General features: G+C 40.6%; 1 protein-coding gene across 1 annotated transcript; it reads right to left on the bottom strand.

The window, feature by feature from the left end:
* Positions 1 to 294: 294 nt before the first annotated feature.
* On the bottom strand, positions 295 to 21,324 carry tjp3 (tight junction protein 3). The gene is made up of 30 exons (XM_082525521.1): positions 21,143 to 21,324; positions 12,694 to 12,750; positions 12,056 to 12,177; positions 11,852 to 11,954; positions 11,412 to 11,760; positions 11,171 to 11,274; positions 10,870 to 11,059; positions 10,544 to 10,616; positions 10,320 to 10,417; positions 10,049 to 10,151; positions 9,731 to 9,916; positions 9,467 to 9,567; positions 8,728 to 8,812; positions 7,970 to 8,046; positions 7,717 to 7,810; positions 6,164 to 6,237; positions 5,950 to 6,022; positions 5,769 to 5,842; positions 5,529 to 5,592; positions 5,288 to 5,444; positions 4,834 to 4,942; positions 4,523 to 4,742; positions 4,227 to 4,432; positions 4,034 to 4,129; positions 3,825 to 3,904; positions 3,517 to 3,727; positions 3,293 to 3,393; positions 1,830 to 2,405; positions 707 to 765; positions 295 to 604 (listed from the first exon to the last, which is right to left on the bottom strand). The coding sequence occupies exons 2-30, from the start codon at positions 12,739 to 12,741 to the stop codon at positions 484 to 486; spliced, it is 3,954 nt and encodes a 1,317-aa protein (XP_082381647.1). The 5' UTR covers positions 12,742 to 12,750; positions 21,143 to 21,324; the 3' UTR covers positions 295 to 483.
* Between the last annotated feature and the right edge of the window lie 1,862 nt (positions 21,325 to 23,186).

Genomic DNA, 23,186 nt, shown 5'->3' with positions numbered 1-23,186 from the left:
GTGATTTTAGTGACAGCTTGGTAAAATGAAGCTGATCAAGTATGTTTTTTCGTTGTCCTGCATCATCAAACAAACCCATTTTAAAATCAGAAGAACAAACAGTTTAATGTAGAAAAATCTAAAGTATAAATGTCCTTGCTATTCCTAAAATGATGCATATTTCATATGATTTCTTACAAAACATATTTGAAATTGATTCGTTTCACAGAGTTTTGTTTTTTATAAATACAAAAAACACTGAAAAAAAAAACAACAACAAATCAGGCACTTTGATCTCAACATTCTTCTGAGAGGATTTTTGGTGACTTTAAAACTTGCAGTTGTCATTAAAGGCTACAGTGACACCTGAACGAGGCTCCCTTTACATGAATTTAAAAACACTATGACAATACCATCCAAGATAACAGAGTTCAGTGCGGGAATGAAATAATTTCCACGTCCTTTGTAGATCACAAGGAAAAGCCGCATCAGTCCTCTCGGCATCTAAAGCTCAGTTGCGGGACCCCATTCCATATCGTCCGCATCGTCAAATTCATCCTCAGAGCTGTCGCTGCCCTGGATCTGTGTGCGTCTGAACTGGACTGCTTGGTGGTGATGTGCGAGCCTGTACGGGAGAAGAACGGATGGGTCAAAAATCAGCGCACAGCCTCAGTCTGGCGTTACTCCATGAACCCCATAAACCCGCAGACGGCTCAAGAAGACTTACACGATGAATTGTGGGGCTTTCTTTTGCTCATCTCTGGGCTCTTCCTCTCCCGAGCGAGCCTGTAACAGAGGATATAAAACAGTGACTTCTCACAATTATTTAGTCTTAAGAGACTATTTTAAGAGATGGATTTTAAAATCCACATAAGCCTTTCCGAACCAGTTAATACACTGAGGATTTGTCCTAGTCTCTGTATTCATGATGATAAACAGGCTGTAAACCTCTTGAAAAACAGAAACCACACTTACTATAATCTTTATACTGAATTTAAAATGAGGTTGTTATATGTGTGCTAATTCGGCACCGCCTCCATAGCCAGGAAGAATTTATGATAAGGTTCCAAAAATGAGGGGGGGGGAAGAAAAATTTATTAAAAAGGTTAATGTGAATTTAATTTAGGAGCTTTGCATTTAAAAAGTTGGAAATAAAACAGACTACAAATTTTCATAACTTTCTCCTTGAAAACACCTCCAGAACTTTGAGTCATTTGTGTCAACTAAATATAGTCACGTTCTTTTAAACGAGAAGTAGACAAACAAGAAAACCAATGAACCTTGCGTTTTTTGGGGTTTTTTAAAGGATGCAACACCTTCAATTAAGAAAACCTGAGGGAATTTTGTAATCGATTACAGATTGTTTAAAGGAAACAAATGCTCAGCTCTGGAAATTCACCATTCACCACAGCATCTGACCAGGCCTGTATTATTATTATTTCCTTTTATCCTCTGAACTTGTCTGAATACTGTATTACTCAGATGTATTAATATACATTGCACAGTTTAATAAATCCCAAGACACATTCTTAGGAACAAAAAATCCAAAACAAAATAAAACATTGGCACTCTGGATGATGTTTGTTTGTTGTTGTTTTTTTAAACTAAATCTGTTTAGTCTTAGTCGACGTCCTTAAATGCCCCTCATTTTAAATTCAAGTTAAACTCGAGTAAAAGCTAGAAGTAATACTTCATTTTGTTTTACTGTTTCAAAAATTGAATTCATCTTTTGTTATCAAAACTGTTTGTTGTTAAGTGAAGGACTGAAACACATCTGGTTTTAAGTAAAAGGATAAAAAAAAAGAAAAAAAGAACTGGTGTCCAGTAACTGTTTTAATGAGGGCACAAACCTGCTCTAATCTGTCTTCGATAGCAGACAGGCTGGCGTGTTGGAAGCTCTCCGGCTCCTCCTCTGTGTATGAAGGCTCGTCCACTGAGTACTGGCTTGTGGGGTCGGGGGCTCTAAAATCTGGCGGTCCTTCAGACGGAGCGGCGTGTGAAGCTACATCAAGAGCGCTGAAATCTGAGTCTGTAAAACTGCGATGAGAGGGATCTTCCTCCTCGGCATCGCTCTGCGGCGGGCTGTAATTCGCATGACGAGGTGACCTGGGTTCAGGTACGTGCATTATTGGCGGGACTTCTCTGACTCCGTACGCGTCATCGCTTTCCTCGGGTTCTATAGAGGGGCTGTGGTGTTCAAACGCTGGCTCGGATGATCGAGCTAAAGCAGCTCCAGCTACCCTGGAGCCCCCTGGGACCTTGGCTGTATTCTGACCAGGGTAAGCCTCCTCGAGTTCCTCGTTGTCAGTGTAGGCGTCGTCTGTGAAGCCCTCTCCATCGGTGTCCTCCAGGTCACTAGCAGCACTGAGGTAGTCAGTCTGGTTCTGGTCCAAAGCATCCAAATCTTGTTCTCCACCACTCTCCAACTGTGCAGACAGAGAAATCAAACAGCTTTAGTTATTAGTGTTTAACTAACTGTACAATACATAATCAATGGAAAAAATATTAAAACAGTTTGCTTTGTAAAATATATCACCACTATGTGCAACTCTGTATTAAAGAGAGGGGAGAAACTGTGGGTGCTGCACGCTCATATGATACCATAATCTGCTTTATTCTCATTTTTGACTAACGAAACCATAAAGTAAGAAGTGAACTTCAGAAAAAGACGTAAAACTCTAGACCATAAACTCATCAGGAAAGCGTTTACACAGGTTGGCAATCAGAGAAGCCAGAGGGTCATTTTCTCACAGACTTCCATAGAACTGCATGTGTTTTTGCAGCTAGTGTACCCCAGCAAAGATGGCCTGTCCATCTTTTATTTACAATTTTTGGGACCACGCAGAGTGCTATGCTTCATTTGTGTTGCACTATATTTGTTTATGTAGCTGAGAATTTTTAAAGCTGGTTCAATCACACCAGCATCACAAACTCATCATCATAAGCTTTGTTTTTAACTACAGGTGCAATTTTTGTTTTTCTTTTTGCAGATTTCTAGAATTTCACGTTGGCTCAGTTTTTGGTCAATAACGAACTGTAGTTCAAACTACTCTTTTTCTTGTGGCTTAATATTCGTGTCAATTAACTAATAATCAGGTTTATGGATCATTTGAGCCACACAGCACTTGGATTAATAAACAGAAAGATGTAAAACTACATCATGAGAGTCGGTGCGCTCATTAGATTGTTATAAGAACTAAAGCAATAAATTAAGAACAAAAAACAAAACACCACATTGATCTGTATATAAAATAATATCTCATAATCGCTTTAGTGTACAGATGTGTGTGTGAAGAGAAGCTGTGTGTTGTACCGTGACTTCAGACACCCAGACGGGTTTGGTCTGCTCGTGGCGAATCTTATTCTTTAGACTTTCATACCAAGAGTGGGAACTGGGATCCAGGTCCACTCGAGCTGAAGGGGGAAAAACAAAAAAATAAATCAAAAGAAGTAAACATTTTAAACTTGTACCAGCAGACAGAGAAAAAATTATTTCCTCATAGATGTACTGGAAAAAGCTTTAAGTGTTAAAATTACCCGAGAAAAGGTGGCTGCAGTGTTTTCTCATTTTGATGGCCTGTGAGTAAAGGCGTCTGGAGCTCTTGCTGGATTTGGGGCTGTACCTCTGCCTCATGGTCTTGACATCCTTGCGGTTGTGAGGGTCTAAGAACAAAACCATCGGGTGGTACTGGATGTAGTTGAGCCTTTCCACTGCAGTGGGAGTGATATCCAGCAGAGGGTGCTTATCCTGGGAAGAGAGAGGAAAAAAAAAAAAAATCAAAGAGGAAATACCAAACAGACACAGAAAACAGGACTGTAAACATAACTTTAATGTTACTGCTCACCTTCTCTGCTATTCTCCTCACAGTGTCCAATTTAATAACTGTGGAGCCGCCATCTGCACTTCCACTGCGAGGAACCATCTCTGTAGAAATATAACAACACACCCAAAATATTTTAAATAAAATAGAAGATGAGGAGAATAAGTGAAAAAGGAGGGAAATAATACTCAAGAATAAAAAAGGGGTATCAAAACAGCCCAAAACAAACCAACCTGCCACTTCATAATCATCAGGCATCTCTCGTGCCAGCTTCTCCATGGCAATGTCATTAAGAGGTCCCAGAATAACAATGGGCCGCTTGAAATTAGCTGGAGAAAAACCAGTAAACGTTGTTAAACCTGGACCTTTATGCATGAAACAAAGTATCTCTGTGAGGGTATGATTAAAAAATAAATAAATGCCAACCTTCTCTGAGCAGGACTCTCTCATAAGCTGGGAATTTGCCCTGAATGGTGAGCTGCAGCAGGTCTTCGCGACTCCGTCGCATGTTCTTCTCGTTCTTCTTATTCCCTCTGAGCCCCCGTAGTTTCCAGAATTCGGCTCTCGGTCCGGTTGCCTGCCTCTCTCCGGTCGCCCGCTGTGCCTTCTCGATGTTAGCCATCTTCTCTGCCCTGCAGGAAAAGATGGCAGATGCAAAAACTGAAACAGTCCTCGTGGAAGCAAAGAGATCTTCATCTGCTTATCGTCTCCTTTCTCCTTACTTGATCTGATTTGGGATAGTGCCCTTGTCCATCTCGTGCAGGTCATTCCCCATGCGGATAGCCAACCAGCTGCCTATCTTTCCACGATGCATTGTGTCCACCACTCTGAACACCTCTCCTCTGGTGAAGCCCAGACCAATGGGGTTATCGGGGTCATGGTCAAAATGTGTGCGGATGTAGAAGTTGTCTCCCAGGTTGGACTTGAGGATCTTTTTGTAAACTGAAGATAGACGAAATAAGATTTTGTGACTTGTGACACAACTCAACAGAAGTAATCTCGGTGTCATATTAAGGTTTTGCTCTTCACTTACTGTCCATCTTATGCTGCGTGGAGATTTCCACCCGTTCTCCTGTCCTGAGCTCAAGGAGGAAGTTGGCAGCTTCTTCTCGTGTGAAATGGCCAAAATCAACTTTATTAACCTGAAAAAAAGAAGAAGAACAGGGATGAACTTGGACTCTGGTCTTTTTCTGTCATATTTAAAATATTTTTTTTTTTTTAAAAATGGACAGGTGTCAAATAACAATGTAAATGTACAGCTAGGAGCATAAGGTTTTTGGACAGTGGTCATTTTTACTCGGTACATATGACATGGATACTACTAATACAACAACAACGGTCAAAAAAAAAAAAAAAAAAACTAATAAAGAAATGCAAATGAGCATAAACATCTCATTTAAGCTAAAGAGTTTTTCTAAACTGGACAAGACGCTGTTAATCTATGCCGCCATAACCACGTCCATATAAGGTGTGCAAACAAAGGTCACCTGCATGATCTGGTCTCCCTCCTTCATCCCGTGTTCATACGCAGGGCTGTGTGGCTGGACTCCACCTACAAAGATCCCAACGTCGTTGCCTCCCACGAGTCTAAGACCCAAACTGCTCTCCTTTATAAATGACACTGTCTTCACATCTGAGCTGTACCTAAAGGGGAAACCGAAGGAATCAGATTACTGTTGCTATGACGCTAAGACACGGGGCAACGCTTTAAGCAAATGCGGCACTCACCCTGGAATAGATGATGGGTATGAATCTGGAGGCAGGGAATAGAGGGGCTCTTCTTCAGGTTTGGCTGGAAGAAATGCAGATATTGTTAGACGCCTAAAAGATGTCAACTCATAAGATGTCAAAAAAATAAAATAGAAGAAAAGCACAAAAATATCTTGATGCCCAAAAAAGGTTTGTTTATTTCAACCCACAGATTGAAAACTTATTTATGATAATCATGCTACACATCCTGAGCCTTACAGTAGATGGGCGGGTTGTTCTTGACTGAAATCCCAGACCTGATGGTGCCGTTTCCATTTGCAGCACGAGGAGCACTTTGAGGTGGAGAAAACAGAAATCAGTAATATTGGTTATTTAAGAGAAAACACATTTCGGGCTGCCATATTTTAATCTGATTTTAATGAATTAATTCCTGATGTACCTGCGCTGACTGTTCCCCCGCTCAGAGCTGCCAGACCTCCTAAGATGTGAAAGCTCATCTGACTCAGAGGAATCTGGTTTTAAAAAAAAATGAAAACTTTAAGCAGGGAGACTTCAGTTTGTGAGGATTTTCTTTGGTTGTGGTGCTCTAATGCTTTTATCTAAAACAGAGAGAAAGAGAGGTTGAAGATGAAGCAAAAAAGTAATCAGCTGACCATCTGGAGGCGGTCTAGCGGGCGATGGGGCTCGATGAGGAGGCTCCTGCTTTACAGGCACTAAAGTAGGCACTCTGAGAGAAGAATGGGGGAAAACTGAATTAAATTTCAGCCGTCATCTTGTTAAATGTTCCCTAAACATACAATGAGAAATGCAAAAGCCATAAATTGACGGTCAAGTTAGTGCATGTTAGTTAGAAAACCACACGAGATTTCGATATGGTTTTCTAAGTCGGCAGTTTGAATATTATGTGATGCAATCACTGCAGGAAGTCATGTAATGAGCCCCCGTGTGCACAAAGCACGTTACTATCAGGCAACAGTTGTGTTTGTGGTAAGCATAAAAACCTGTCGGACATCCTCTCAGTGTGATTTCCTACAGTTCACAGTGAAGCTGTAACTTGCATTTCTCATATTTTCACTTTCCCTTTCTACAGTTGCAGCTTTAAATTATTTCTAGCCTGTGCTAAAAGTGCAATAAATAAAACAAGTACTGTGCAAAAGTCTCGTATCAACTCTTATTTCATGACATTTTTCTTGGAAAATGGAAAATGCTTGAGGTAATTTACTGAAATGTGCAAACATACATGGAAATACAGTAAATAAGGCAAAAAAAAAGTTAAAATATGATTGAAAATTGGTTCTTTGCATTGCACTAGTTCTGGATGCTTCATAGGTCAGTGTTAAGTGGCTTAACAAATCAAAACCTTCCTCTGAAAATGGACAGGTACAAGGACTGGACTGAAAACTCTTCAGAAAGACTAGAGAAGTGCTCAAGACTGCTTAAAAAAAACAAAAAATACAAATAGAAAGCTCAAAACTTTTGCGCAATATAGCGGCGTTAATCATCATATTCAACTTTTGTGAATATAAATATTATATTAAAATGTTGTGGTTTCACAAAGGTGTCAGAGGTGCATCAATGCTAACAATGTTTCTGTTGATATGTGGTTGCTTAGCAACATCAAGAAATATCTGGTACAGATAAGCTTCAGGGGCCTAAGACATACCTGTGTGTCGAGTTTGGTTGCTTAAATTCCTGATCACGTAGGAGTTCATACTCAGACATGTGTGAGGTTTTATATTAGGATAGTAAATAAACAAAACTGACAAACAAAATAAAATAATATTAATTTGGAAAGAGTCGGCTGCAGTGTTTATTTTTAGAAGCAGTTTATTAAACTGAGTGGTTTCATGTAGGAACCATTTTCCTTCTGAACAACAAGGGAAGCTGTAGGTACCAAAGGAAGTGACATTAATGTGACATTAAAGCACGATCCCCTCATCATGTGTGCTTCCTTCTGACACAGTGATGTGGTCAGTGGGTGTAGCTCCCTTAGAGAAAAATCAGTTCCTATATGAAACTGATCTGATCTTCTTTTTCCTTTTTTGTGAGTAACCAGATGATGATTTCTGGGAAGTTTTTCAAGTGTATCTTTTGCCATGTTGAGCAAAACGGGGCAAAATGCATTAAGTTCCATTATAATCTGATGAAGCATGAAGCACGACTCAATGCGTTTGATGAGACAGTCAAAGTGGAAGGCGTCTCTCACCTGTATCTATTTCTGGCTGCTGAGTTTTTACTGCCGGTGGATTCCCTCTTGGGGACTGGCGCATAACTGGCCTCTGATTCAGAGTCCGAATTCGCTGTGGAGATCAATAAGTCAAGACTGTCTTTATGGAAAGTTTTATTATTTGTTAGATGACTCATGCGTCCTTTTAGATTCCAGGCACCAAATATGAACTCCCACTGCTCACTACAAAACACACACACACACACACACACACACACACACACACACACACCTTTCTGTGGTGGATTGCTGGCAGTGCTCCATTTTGGTGGTTCCACCTCTGGCTGCAGGGAAACTTCTGGCAGGACCCTGGAAGAGAAGAGAGGGAGGTGGGAGTGAGGGAGGAGGAAGACAACAAATCTCAGTTACGTTTGGCGAGGGGGACCAGCGGCTAATAGACGATTATTGATGAGAGGATGAGACTAAAATATTGAATATTCACCTTATTCTGTTTGAGGGAAGCTCTCTCTTTGGCGGTAAACTGCTTTGTGACTGATTGAAATTAACCACCCTATTAAGTTTAGCTATTAGCTACTTGATTGTGATGCTCACTGTGAGATTCAAACATGCTGTATAACACATGCACACTACGCAAAACTTTGAAAGACTTTGATTTGAGTCTTAGGGAATTATTCTACGATATGATTGTTGCTGCAACGAGTGTCCTATATTTAATCAACACTTCAGCCACATATAGGAGAGGACATGTTCAGTTTTATTTTATTGGTCAACAAAATTAAAGCACAGATTCTGTACACAGTCAAAAACAGAAAATCAGACAAAATAAAAAGAAATTTCAAAATTAGACAAAGCACAAAATGAAAATCAAATTTAAACAACTCAAAGAGCAAAGGTTAGGTAGTTTAACATTAAAAATAAAAATATGTATGATTAACTAAGTTTAACAACCAGAGAGCCACAGAGTCTGCTCAGTTTCCGGTCCGTGAGATCTTGTTGGGTTTCAGGTAGGTGTGGGGGATTCATGTGTACCTGTATCTGCTGAGAGAGTCCTGACTGTATGTGGTGCTACGCCTCTGAGGAGGCTCAGAGAAGCCATCCGACTCGGAGTCAGAATCTGAGGAGAAAGAAAAGCGTTTATAGATTAATTTTATTAATATAAACAGTAAACAACATATTTACTTCTGATTAATCTGCAGCATTTCCATTGTGTGTTTACGTTCCCGAGATGCCTCAAATCTCCACAATTCAAAATCCAGTATCTTTAATGCTCATGTGTGGAATAACAACTGTTTTCAGATACTACAGTTTCTTTATTACCCAACATTATTCATGATTATTGCATCTGTCGTCTCTCCTTTCTTGGAAAATGTTTTGATCTCAATGAGACGATTGAATGAAGAGTTATACATAATGTTTTCCACCTTTATGCTTTGATCTACTCACTTATAAATAATGCTTTCAAAAATATTTACATGAATATTATTTTTTAGCCATCATTTCCTTCTATATTTTAAGTGTATTGCAATAATCATCCCTCAGCCTCTGCAGTGTTACATGCATTCATACGTGCACTGCTGGATTAATTCTCTTTTACTCTTACTTACTTTATCTCTTCTACATTCATTCACTTACAAGCCATCTTATGTTTTCATGTGCATCTTTCATATTCTGCTCTGGCCTTAGTAAATATTTCCAAGGAGGTGTGAGACAAAGTCCGGGACGTGTACATCACAAGGAGACTGGATTGTTTGCGTGTTTTTGTGCAGACCTGGAGGCGGGCCTCTCACAGGTGAGTTGACCCTCCTTGGTGGATCTTGGCGAACAACGATGGGGGAAGATACCCGGCCTGCGTAACGATCAGGCAGAACTCTGCAGAGACAAGAAAGGGTTGGGGGCATGAATGAATAATTGTTTACCAAAATAACTGATGATGCTGGTGCAAATTATGGCTTCTGTTTTTGAATATTTCTGTGCAAGTGATCTTGGTGCTTTTGTTGTTTATTCCTGGAACTGGATAAAGAAATGTCCGTACTTGTATCTACTGTCCAGACGAGGGCCATCTCTGCGTGGGGGTGGGGAACCTTCAGGGTCAGAGTCGGACTCCGACACCGGCCTGCGAGGGCGTGAGGAAGTGGAGGAGGCGGAGACGGGTGCAGTCCAGTTGTGAGCAACAGGAGAGGATTTGGGGTTGGGGAGGGTGGAGACTCCTGACAGAGATCTGCTCAAAGAGTAAAAGCAAAAATAATGTCTCATACAGTTTTAACTGCATTTAATATGTAGTAACATATGTATATATACTTTAATAAAATAAACCTAGGTCATTTTAATGATATCATCCGTGTGAACTGACTTGTATTTGTTGTTTTGGTCCAGGCTGTCCCTGTCCCTCTCTCTCCTGACTGGAGGAGGAGGAGGAGGAGATGCACTGTGGTCGGACTCAGATTCAGACGGAGCTGAATAAACAATAATCAACAGTTAGAAAACTAATTATAGGACATGTAAATATTTTTTTTCCAAGAAAACCAGCAAATCAGTGCTGGTTTGAGTACAAGCATCTTTGTGCTTCTGCACAAAAAAAAAAATAAGTAAAATAAAATAAAGTAATTCTCTGCAGGACTGACCTCGGCGAGGAGCGTAGGCTTTTACAGGTGGCCGGGATAAGGTGGAGCGCACAGGCGATTGATCCCGAGACTTTGGCAGTGGAGGTTCAGCTTTTGTTCTGTGTGAGAAATAAAAGATTTCTTCAGTGCTTTTAGATCAAATCCAATAAAGGATTTACGTTTTTTGTGCATTACATCGGTGGACTTAATTTTTACTAGGCGGGGTGACAGGGTAAAGTCTGTACCTGCGTGTCCGCCTCTCCTTGGCGCTTGGACGTGTCCTGTGGGCTGGAACGTCCTCATCAATGTCTGAAATTTCTGATGGGAGACAGAAACAGAAAATGTATTAACTTTTCAAGTTATACAGGGGGTGTTTGCAAGATTGAATTAATTAATCTGAGCCTGTAGCCCAAAAAAGTTCTACATTTAAAGGGATTTGACTGTAGCAAACATGAGGGACATTACAGGATTAGACCGACTTTACAGCACTTTGATTTCACCCATGAAATAAGTAGAAGCTGCTTCACCGTTTTGATTTCTCCACCTTTTCCCCTGTGTTTGATTCCCTTACCATCCAGCTCTGAGCTGCTGTCTTTGCGACGTTCATAATCGCTGTTCTGGGGGCTGTCCTCCACCTCTGGGATGCTGACCAGGAATCTACGGTCATCCCTGAGGACCGTCATGGTCAGTTTGCCTCTACTCTTCTCCACCAGGTGCTTGGTCTCCAGCAGGGATAGGTTCTCTGTTGTCATGCCATTGATCTGCTCACAGATACAAATTTGATTAAGACAAATTGAAGATTAATAATGAAATCTTCCAGTCCTGTAGAATAGTTGTAGCTTAAAAATACTCCAAGACAAGTGAAATATTACCTTGAGAATGAGGTCGCCCTCCTGCAGGGTGCCTTCCCTTGCAGCTAGGCCAGTTTCTGTCATGTGCTTGATAAAGATCTGACTGCCCAGTTTCAGTCCATACTCTGCAGAAAAATAAAGCCAGAAATACTGAAATAAGCACTTTAAAAAAGATGAGCTGAGCAGATTATTTTTGTCTAAAAAGCTTCGCTTCTTCACAAACAAAAAAGGTTTCCCTTCGCTCTCATTCCTGAAATCTTACCATCTGTGGTTTTCTTTTTAATCAAAGTAGTTCTGATGGGTTTTTCTGAAACATTTTTGAGCGGCAGCCTCTTGTACCCTGATGAAATCAACGGCGCCGCGTTTGCAAGCCCGTTGCGTTCGGGCGTGGGGCTTCGGCGTGTGTAACGGTCGTTGGTGCGATAACGGTCATCAGCACGATAGCGGTCATCGTCACGGTAGCGGCTGGAGTCCATGTTGTCACTCCCATCAGAGTGGCGTCGTTGCCGTCTCGGAGGGTCCGCATCCAGCAAGTTTGAGTGCGAGGCTGCCCGAGTGGGTCTGGTGGATGAGGTTGCTGGGATCTGGATCTTACGAGGACGTTTCACTGTCTGGGAAAGATGCAGAAGACGCCCATCAGAAAGAAACCCAAGATTGGAAGCCACTTGGCACAAATTAATTAAAGGCTCGGTGCACACTTACTATGTTTGCAGTCTTGCCGCAAGACTTCAGGGTCTGAATGGTGTAGTTAGAATGGACGTTGTCCATAGGTTCGCCATTGACCATGACAATTTGGTCTTTGGTGCTGCAGAAGTACAAGTATACACAGGCAGCCAGGTGTTCATTCAACAGTCAAATCTTAAAGAGGTCTCTACACACATTAAAAGCAAAAGGCCTCCAACTTACAACAGTCGTCCCATGGCTGGTCCATTTGGCAGCACATCTGACACCAGAATTGACGTGTCCCCATCGGGCTGCGGCTTGTCCCTGCCTCCTGATATTGCAAAACCAAATCCTAGTTTGGAATCCTGCCATTTAGAAAGAACAAAAAAAAAAAAAAAAAAAAAAAAAATGAGACCGAGAGAAAATGATGGACAGTAAAGAGTGCAGGGAAGTAGGTGGGTGGATGAGCATGAGTGGGAGATACAGTAGAGAGATAGGAGGAGGAAAGAACACATTCCAGTGTCGCCAACAATGAGGCAGGACAGCGAAGAGCTGGCTGGTGCCGTGGGGTGCAGCAGGGTGTGTCACTGAATTCCTGACGGAGCCTGTGCTGTGAAACTAAGAGGACTTGAACACAGTCCCTCAGAAACCACAACGAAACACACTTTCCACATGTGTATTTGTTTAGCCACACACTAGAATCTCCATGTTAAACTTAATTTAGCCTACTCATTATTTCATGTTGATTAAACAACTGGAAAAGTAAAACACGCTAGCAGTTTCACCATAACACCTCACATATACATCTCAATTATTCAATTAAAAAACAACAACAACAACAACAACAACAACAACAACAAACAAACAAAAAAATCACTTACTTTGTTTAGTGTTATTGTATGTTGCTCCCATATTGTTATCTCCTCCATGCCTGGTTTCTGGGGGGGAAAATACAATAAGAAAAATAATCTTTTTTTATAGCAATTGACAATAATAAATCATGATTAATTAACTCATAATCAACATATAGTCCAGGTCCTTACAGAGAGGACAGCTGAGCCTGAGTGGAAGACAGAATGTGCCAATACGTGAACCTGATCTCAACATGCTCTCACCTGTCGCAATCCTGCCTGACCAGTATGGAGGAGGGGCTACCTGGTATGTGTGTGCATGTTTTTAACCACCTTTACGCCACAGACTACAACCAACAACTGGAAAAATTTTAATATATATATAAAAGAATCGAGCAAAATGCAATGGGATCCTTTAACACAGTCCATGCTGACATTATCAAGTTACAATATTTAGCTTATTTTTTCAAATAAGAGCTTTCCATCCTGGCATCTGAGATAAGGAACAAGTAGACATGGCTGTTTGGCCGAGTACCTGGGGATGAACGAAACTGTAGAGCAACTGGTGACAAGGAACTATTAGATTCTTCTGGGGGGGATTTATCAGTGAAAAAAAGACGACCTTTGACTTACAGGAACATGGCAACATGCCCAATGTGATTTGCTTTTTTTTAAAAAAAAAAAACAAGCCAACACTGCAGCCTGGCCATGGACTATATTTCATACACCGAGGAAGACGCTTGCTAAGCTACAGCCAGAACGAGTAAAGCCTGATACTCAAGTCAGACACACAGTGGTGTAGTGTTGCTTAGACTTGGAGTTTGTTTAAACACTGAACAGGGCACACAACAAGTACAAGGCCCATTAGTGCTTAAAGTACAGCAACGTCAGCCGAGCACCCAACGTCCAGTCACACCCAAACACATAACCTAATTATACAACCTCAATTTGCTGACTCTGACTGTTTAGTTTTTCAAATTAGGTTACACAAAAGAAACAACTACAAGAATAAAATCTCACAAATGATCACCAGGAAAACCTTAAACTCGCAGGTGTACAATGTCTAACCTGGGAACAGCAGGCCTCTTGTTTGACTTGGTTAATCATAAACTGGAGAAGGTTAAAAAAAACAAAATACAAGTACTGACATTAGTATTCAAACAAAAGCTGGTCATGACTTTTTCTGATTTGATGATAAGGTAGACTGAAACAGCAGCTGAAGTAGTTACGTTTTTTTTTTCTTTTTTAAAATCAGCAGTAGATTTGTTGCATTTATAGATTCAAAGCTGCAAGCGACACAGAAAGGCCACTTAAGTGTGCCAGTTTTCAAACAAAGCAACTTTTTTGAGGAGTCCGTGAATAGGCTTGATGAGTAGTTGGAGTATATGCCTTTATGGAAATCACATCAGCAACAAAGTATACAAAACAACTCAATGTAGAAGGACACTGAGCTGCCGGGAAGGTCTACGCTCTCAGAGCTCATTTACAGCTCACTGACTTTACAACCAGTTAAAATTTAACTTTGGATGTAGGTCACGATGTCGGAGCAATGAGATGCATGTGAAACTGCAGATAAAGATCGCATCGTTATAGATCAGAGAGAGATGAGATGTAAATATGAGCATCGTCCATATTCCAAAAGAAAATTGATTATTTACAAAAACAAACGACAGTGATTTGTTATCTGCTAATAAACGCCTGATCCAAGACTGCCAAGCCTGCAGCTGCACTCCTTTAGGACACTCCTCCATCTTCAGGTCATCATTTTTCCAGCTTCAAACAACATTAATCTAAGGGAGCTGATGCACATCACTAATGACTTGTGTCCTTACATTTCTGTAAATCTTTAACAGTTATGCTTTTTTCACACTAAAGGGAAGCATAACTAAGTCCATAAATGCTTCGTTTATTTTCATCTGCACTTACCATGTGATCTTTGAACCTGACTTCCATTTCCTACTGGGATTTCTACCCTGAACAAAACACCTGCTGCCTCCAGCGCTCAGCAAACAGCCAGCTCTTTATATCCCATATGGAGCCGGCAACAGAAAAACAATCACAGATCCAGTAATCTCAGGTTACTTCGCCCGCCAGTGAGCTCTGCATGGATGGTGGCTGAAACTAGATCCTCGTGCTGAAATTGGTTGTAATATGACCAGCTGGGGTGTTTCTCTCACACCAGGCAGAGAGACTGAAAGACCTCACCTGGAAAGCGCTCCTCCCCTTTGAGTCTTTGCCCACTCTAAGAGTCATTCTCTAGTGTCCTTAAATAAACATGGCTTTTAAGGTGGATCTGCCCTTTTAAACCCACCAGAACTGGGGAGAACTGGGAAGCACCTTAAATATGTCAGGTAGGGTAATCACTCCCTTGCGTTTTTGCATAGCTTTGAACATTCAGGCTAAGAACTAGAAAGCTCAAAGTTTTTTCATTTCAAGGCAGAAAAATATCATTTAGCTCTAAATAACAGACAGTCACTGATTGGTCGGGAGTTTTTAAGGGTGTGTTCACATGACTGTTAATGTTATTGCACATACAGTAATTGAAATCAGTCTATTATTTCATCTAAAATATCAATTATGGTTAAATAAATTAGACTGAAACTAAGAAAGTGTTTGTTTGTTTTCACAAACCACTTCTCGGGGCAGTAAAAAAAGTAATTCCTCTATGTGGGAAAAACCTTGTTTCAGTAGAATTTTGCAATTCAAATCTCTGCATATTTTATGCAAACTTTTAGACATGCCTCCTTCAACACGTCATATCTCTGGATCCATGAACAAACAATCTTCCCATTCTCTTTTCACAAAATAATTATTTTAGACGCTGGTGGACGACTGAGACTAAAATATATTAATACTACTGTAAGGTTTAGGCTTAGTTTCAATATCAAAAGAGCTTAAGAGGTTTAAACTAATTATAAGAAAAAGTCTAAATACAAACAGTTAAAGGGGGGAAATATGTCTCTAAAAGCTACTTGTGGCCAGACGTTCCAATTAAGACACAAAATTGTAAATGTGTGTTACAAAAAGGGCTCGTCCTCATAAATAAAAATAAACAATGACATGACAAGTCTGTTCTGTCAGTTATGGCTCTATCACAGCAACTTTCACAGGGTTGTATGGGAAGAATCATAGATTCGTATGATATGATGGTGGCTATCTACATTTCTAACCGTCTCCATGTTAATCCGTCCACAATAAAACAGGAAGAAATTTAAGGAGGTCCCTTAGGAGTACGCTTCCTGAGAAGATCATACCAAGAGCATGGCGCGTACTTCTGAAAGAGGCGAAAGAGAGCGCAACGATAAAAGCACATCAGAACCAATCTTCAGTTTGTCCACTACAAGAAAAGCCCTAATAAAGAGCAGCTTTTTTTCCCTCCAAACTGTGAAGCATAACAGAAGGAGCCTCAGGGTTCAGGCCTTCTTTTTATACCTTCGGGTGTGGGCTCGGTGAAGGAGCAAAAAAACAAAACAAAACTGTGTCACAAGGAAATCAGTGACAGAGGGATTAAAAATAGAAGAGAAACGATGCTTTAATGTTCAGAATCTTTGACCTTACTGAGATCACCTAACGAGGCCCGTTCTATAAATATATCCCAGATTCTTTGATGTGAAAATTAATTCCTTCTTACACTGAACTGTGGAAAAAGCCTGCTATGGAGCACACGTAGATAAACAAAGGTTTTACAAGTCACTCACGTACTTTTTGCCAAGTTGAACTGTCACTGAGTCAGTGTGTTCAATAAAGAATACATTTTCCACAACTTTGACACATTTGATGAACAAGACATGAAGAAATTCTGCCGATTTAAACTTTCTTTAACTGTAAAACAAAACCTTTCAACTAACTGTTCAACATGAATAAAGAAATAAAAATAAAATTCTGTGGGTTCAAATTGAGCATGATATTTAAGAGAGCGCTGGAAGAGTGGGGGGGAAGTAACCTGTGAAGTTCTCTTAAAGCTGAAGTTAATGTAAAGCTGCTTGGTTACTGTAATAGAAAAAGGAACTACAAATAAAATAACTACTATCCATTCACTTACGGGCACCACCAGCAGTGGCGGAGGCTCCGGAGGCACAGAGCCCAAGTGCTTCAGCCGTTTGAGTCGCTCGGTCAACTTCATAATGATAACAGTGCTGACCCACTCATTCACAGACACCAAAGATCTCCAGCTGTCTGCAAATCTGTTAATAATCCTGTGTCTGTGTCTCAGTCACACAGTCTGCAAGCCTCTTCACGACAAACATTAATTTGCCATAAAAAGAAAACTAAGAAAAACAAAAGTTAAAAATTAAAAATAAATAAAAGTAGCAACTGTCATCCCTTTGCTTCCAATGGAGAAGTCATGTGAAGATCGCTCCATAGATCCGTCTGCCCAATAGTTTCCTTCGTGACAGGCTCATAAAGTCAAACAGGTCCACTTGCTCCCGCTGTCAGCGGTATGTGCGCGTCTTACTTCCCCACAAGGCAGGAGCAGATCCCAGGCTACCGGCTGAGTTTCTGTCTGCTCGGTGCCATGGTTACATTGGAGGAATGAGAGCACTGGCCTGTTAATAATTGACGGGGTGTTTGCAGCACTATGGATCTTCCAGCTTCGTGTAAGTGTCCTGATGTGCCTACACAGGCTGTTTCTCGGGATCAGGAAATGGCAACAGAGAGCCTGATGTTATCTCTGTTCCATGGTTAACATTTACATATGCCCCACAGCATGGGCGTGTTGTAGCCTTTTTCCCCCCCCTTTTTTTTTTTAGTGTTCAGTGTGACATGTACCCAAATCATTGAGGAGGAAGGGGGACAAAGAGGAGGTGAAGCTACTAGAAAACACTATCCAACAGCTTATTACTTCCTAAATCCCTCATCCACAGATCAGTGTCTGTATTATAAAACTTGAGAAACAAAACAGATGTTAGATGCCAACTTGGGTTCAGCCAGGTGGAATAGCCGGCATGAGGTCAGCGAGAGCACCAGGTGTGAATTATTAATTGATCTTAATAAACAGACTTCTACGGTTGCTAAAAACAAACAAACAGGTAGCAAAGGTGAAACCATTCATAGTAGGTGAATATTCACTCATTCACGCCGAGGACTGCAGTGTGCACGGCAGCAGGATATTCTATTTGTTTTGCTTTCATAGAGAGGCCACTCCTGTTGGCTATTCAATATGCAAACTACTGACTATCGACTCCAGGTCACCTTGTTGTGCTTGAGTTTCACTATGAATGCAGAGGCCTAACTAAAATTCATAACTAAAATTCTTCAACGGTGCATCATCGAAACAAACTAACAAACACCAACCGACGGAGGCAAGAAGGCTCCAGTACACGAGTTCGTTGGGGAATGTGGAAAAGCAAAGCCTCCTAGTGTAAAATATAGAGCTTTGCAGAACAAATACTCCAGAGGTTTACACAATCAGCAAAGAGGCTGTAATTACACAGGCCAGGGCTTTGTGGCTTCCACACTCAGTGGACTTACTTGTGTTGTCTTGTGTGTAGTACTGCAAACACACACTTTACAGCTATCCCAGCGCCATAACATGAGTTATACCACACATGCTCAGCCCCTTGTGCATGAGGATGCAAATGGTCACACGTGTATGGTGGATGGTTGCTCCATCACAGCAAAAACTATTGAGGTCATGATTATTTAACGAACACGTCCATTGTAGTGCTTCAGCAAGTTTCCTCGAACCAAGCTCAAGGCGAATAAGCGGTTTAGAAAAAGAGAGAGAAGAAGAGGCCTGTGCTGCTTGATTTTTATCATGGAAGCCAAAATTGGGAAGAAAAAAGGAAGTTCCCTCAGTTTTCCCGTTAAAGACGGAAAAATGTGAAATGTGAGCAATGCTGGTGGAATTATATGCACGACTGCTAAAGTTCTGCACTGCTGGACGGCGGTGGAGATGACAATATGGGATGTTGCATAATACTTCACACGTTAAGTGAGATATGCTACAAGAGGCGTTTTCTCTTTAACCTTCAAGTCGAGACTGAGAAGCGTCACTTATGACCCCAGCTGTGTTTAAATATAGAGTCATTTAGAACTGGAATTATATAATATGGCATCTTTAAAAAAATAATTAGGATTTAAACATGTTGATTTTAGTGATATTTGCTAGCAATTAGATTCAAGATTCAAAGACTCACAGATTTTTTTGTACATGTCATCCTGACAAAGAGAAAGACAGTTTCTCTCTCACCTTAACATAAAAAAATGTCTAAGAAATATAAAAAGAAAATGTATATAAAAATTAAACCTGTGTACATCAGTGGCAGCAGTGCAAGATGCAAGTTATTCCAACTCATTGTAAAAGTTAAAAATGCCAGATATTTCAGAGCTAGATATCTTAACCCTTTTTACACAAAACACACTTTATATATTACACATATACAAATAAAATGCTACTTTATGTTTTGTTTTAACCAGAAGCAAAACAAAACCTGACTGTTCAATTAAGTTTCTATTATAAAGTGTCACAGCAGTCACTTCAAGATGCTTTATATTGTGAGGTAAAGATCAGACAACAACATATAAGCAAGCACTTGATCACAGCGGGAAGGAAAAATTCATCTTTAACATGAAGAAAACTCCTGAGAGAGAAAGGGGAGGGAAAAAGGAGAAGACGAGAGGCGAGGACAAACAGCCTATGGGAGAGAAGACAAAGGTAACAACATGCAGTAGCTGCATATAAACACATGGGCAAGTGAGAGGTGAGTGGAGAAGAAATGTAGCCTAAGGAGCATGACCAAGGCATGGTTCAGGGTCAGCTCATGATAAAGGTTCTCAAAAAGCAACATTTACAAAAGTAGAGAAGGTATCCGTCTCCCAAATCCAAACTGGAGACTTGCCTGAAAGCTAAAGGCTCCGCCTCCAATTCTAATTTTGGAAATTCTAGGAATGCCAAGCAAGTCAGCATTGTGAGAGTAAACTGGAGAGGTTATGATACTATTACGATATTCTCATCATTCAGTACTTTTATTTTTTAAATAAGGAGGATTTTGAATTCAAATTCTAGATTTTATAGGCAGCCAGAGAAGAGAAACCAAGAAACTGAGATATATGACCTCTAGTTCGATTCTTTGTTGGATATTGTAATATCTTTATAATAATAACAATAATAATAATTGTTGTTAAAGTTACACACCTTATCTGGTATCCAACCTTTAGTTTTTATTTGCATTTTATTTTCTGTCGTAAGAAAGAAAAAAGTTTTGGTTTGTAAGAAATGTCATGTTTCTTGTACACACAAGTGCACAAGTTTAGAAAATGGGTAATAGATAACGCCTGATAAACTCAAGCAGTACCACAAAGTACCCCAGTATTTTTCAAAGAGCTGGGAGCCAGACACATTTACAGCCATCCTTGGAGTGAGCACCTCTTTGATGAAGAGTGAAACCCTGTTTGAATGATGACTGCCAAAAAGGTTAACACTACAGCAGTGAAAATACTACAGCAAACACCATCACATCTGGAGAGACTGAGACTTCTTTACTATAAGAAACTCCACATATCTGATATATCTGGGATAGTGTACCAGCACTTTCTCAATGGGAAAAACGAATACGCAGTGTGTTTCCTTCTTGATGCAGCTCTTTTAATGCTGCATCAGGGATGTTGCGGCCATTGTTGTCAGATGCCTGTGGGTGTTTCTCTGTTCAAAAATAGTGTGGTCATAAATGAGCACACTCTGCTATTTTAGCTGATAAAATCTACATTACTTGAGGGTTAATATATTTAAGTGTACACGTCCACATTCTGGGAAATGGACGCCACACATATATTTATTTTACTGGAATAAAATCAGCAGACTAAACCCTTTCCTCCTTTTATTTGAACTGAACTAAGCTACAGCTGCGATGACAGAAACCTTAAAACCTAGATTAACTTTTAAAAATCCAGAAAGGACGGGCCACAATCTTAAAAGCACCTCATGCGCAGTACGGAACTTACGAGAACAGCAGTCTTAAGCGACTGTGTCAGTCCCAAATCAAACAATGAGTGTGTAAATATGCAGAGTGAGGAGAGGAGGACGCAGCAGGTTGGGAATGCAGTCGAAACTAGTGTGAAACTCCTGTTCCGGACAGGTAGAAACTTGTGTGTTGCCGAACCAGTAAGGTGAGGAATAAGAAAGTGGAGTTTACAGCTGACAGTCAGCATCACAGCAACACAGACAAGCACACAAATCAAGGCAAGCACGTTAAACTGTGGGGGAACTCCAACAAAAACACACAAAATGACTAAGAAGAAAACCACAGCTGTCACACAGGCCTGTGAGGACTGCAGTCAAGCAGCGACAAAGCTTTCAGGCCTGTAAACATCCGACTAACTTCACCTAAACTGAGAAAAACCACAGAAAAAAAACTTTTTTGATTCAGAGTTATGTCACATACGATCCTTCAGCTTCACCTTTCACTCCACAGGCTAAGCTGAGATGGTTTGATTACCTGTGCAGGAGGAAACACCGACAGAAACGACGCTAACTCACCTGTAAACGTGCTCTTCGTAGCTTCAAGGCTTCTTCCTTCACTCTCAGACCGCTTTCGTCCAAATAAACAGTAGTCCTCGTTAAGGTCTCACCTGCCCGCCTTGGCTGTAACGCTACTTCTAAAAGTTTCTCCAACAAATCTTCCTGAAAACAGGTGTAAGCAGGAGGCGTGGCGTTAACTGTTCAACGTACAGGTGAAAAACGTCATCACGTCGGGGGCAGCGTCTGTCAGGAAGTGAAACCTCCCTGTTTGCTTTGGGCGTGTGCTTTACGCAATTATGTTAGTCACCGTCTTAATCTCGGTTTAATTTTTTCGGGTGCAGGAAGTCAAAATTTAAAAAAAAAAAAAATTGATCTGAAGTTTAAAGTTGATCTGAGAAAACCAATAAAATGTCTTTTATGGGCACCAGTTTACTTCCTGAAACTGTATTTCCCCTGGAGCTTCTTAAAGGGGGAAGTTCATATTGAATGCGTTGGCGTGGAAATCACTGCATGGACTTGAATAATAAAGCCGAACTGTGTTCAGATAAACGACAGGCAGTCAGCAGGTACAATCTGGTTCACCGCAAGGGTGTGTGCCGAGCACCTCATTGTCTGCACTCACATGTGACTGCTCTGATACTGTCAGTACTAATGACATCATAAAGTTTTCCAAAGATACCGCAGATGTAAGCTCACTGAAAAGAGATGGAGCAGCTGACACCCAGGTGTGGCCCTAGACACCGATAACACCAAGAAAGCTGACTTCAGGAGGTCTGGTTCCAAATGACCATCTGTGGCTCTCAGGTGGAGCTGGTGGCCTTCTCCATCCCAGCCATGAATATATGGACACAGGCCCAGCTGGGAGCGTTCCTACTTACTAACAGGGGAAAGGCCTGAACTGAACCGAGAAGAGATCATCGGTGCCTCGCTGCTACATCTTCAGCTGAACCACGAGTTTAAAGGACTCCACTCACCGCTCTCATGGCTTCTTCGGTCTGGGCAGAGATGCAAAAGTATCAATGAAGGACTACTCGACTGTGAAACCTGAGAAGTCCTGTTTTGTGTAGTTTTTTTCAAACACTTATTTCCTTTTAGTGTATCTTCTTTAGTTAGGTTTAAAAAGTACTCAAGTATTTTGAACCCTGTATGGCAAAGATGTTTCAAAACTTGCAACTCTCTATATGAGGTTTATAGTGTGACGTCTATGTGCTGCATTGGATCAGTGTTATTGTTATGTTAGGATTCCTGGGGTAATTGTGGGATATTTAATGATAGGTTAGTGTGGAAGTGTCTGTTGGGAATTATATGTATTTGCTTTATAAATTTTTTGATGTTTGGGCCCCTGCTCATAAGCTCCAGTTAGCCATCTTTTATGTAATCACCTGTATTTGACCGCATTTGTGATTTTTGTGTTTATAGTATTAACACTGCTGACTGGTGGATGTGCGAAACGCGATTTTGTTTTTACACGAAGCATAAATTTGACAAAAGATTCTGAATCTTTATGTGTCATTCAAATTTACTTTTGGTTTCGAGTCTTTCTTTTGAGTTCCATCGAGTTTCAGTTGCTTTCCAGGGTGTGATTGCTCGTTTCAGTTTAGTTTTTCTTCTTTAGAAATTTTCTATTTCAGTTGTTTCTCGTTACAATATCGACCTTTGTCAGGGGAAGCATTGGAAAAGTCCAGAAGGTGCTGCTTTTTAAAATATGATCAATGTTTTTATGAAAGCTGTGTAGGAATAAATAATTAAAAACAAATACAAAATGCTGCTCGTTTTGAAAGTTTGATCAAACACACTGAATGACTGAAACTAAACTGCCCACTGTTGGGCTGAGTTTGCAGGATACTGTGATGATCAAGCGTTTCCTTCAATTCTTTCAGAGCAAGATTTCAATAATACACTTTCCCCAGTTGTAGTTTAGTCTATTATTGCAACCTTGGCCTGCACATTTTAAGACCAGCCCTCCCCGTGGCAACAAATGTGTTTTATTAGAAGGTGCTTAAAGTAGACAGTGTGCTCTATTTCTCCCCAGAAAGAAATACCAGGTGCGTTTACACAGAGG

The sequence above is a fragment of the Aulonocara stuartgranti genome, assembly GCF_965226115.1.
Source record: "Aulonocara stuartgranti genome assembly, chromosome: 23".
In the NCBI taxonomy this organism is placed as follows: domain Eukaryota; kingdom Metazoa; phylum Chordata; class Actinopteri; order Cichliformes; family Cichlidae; genus Aulonocara; species Aulonocara stuartgranti.
The sequence above is the reverse complement of the archived record's forward strand: the minus strand, read 5'-3'. Positions and strand labels throughout refer to the sequence as shown.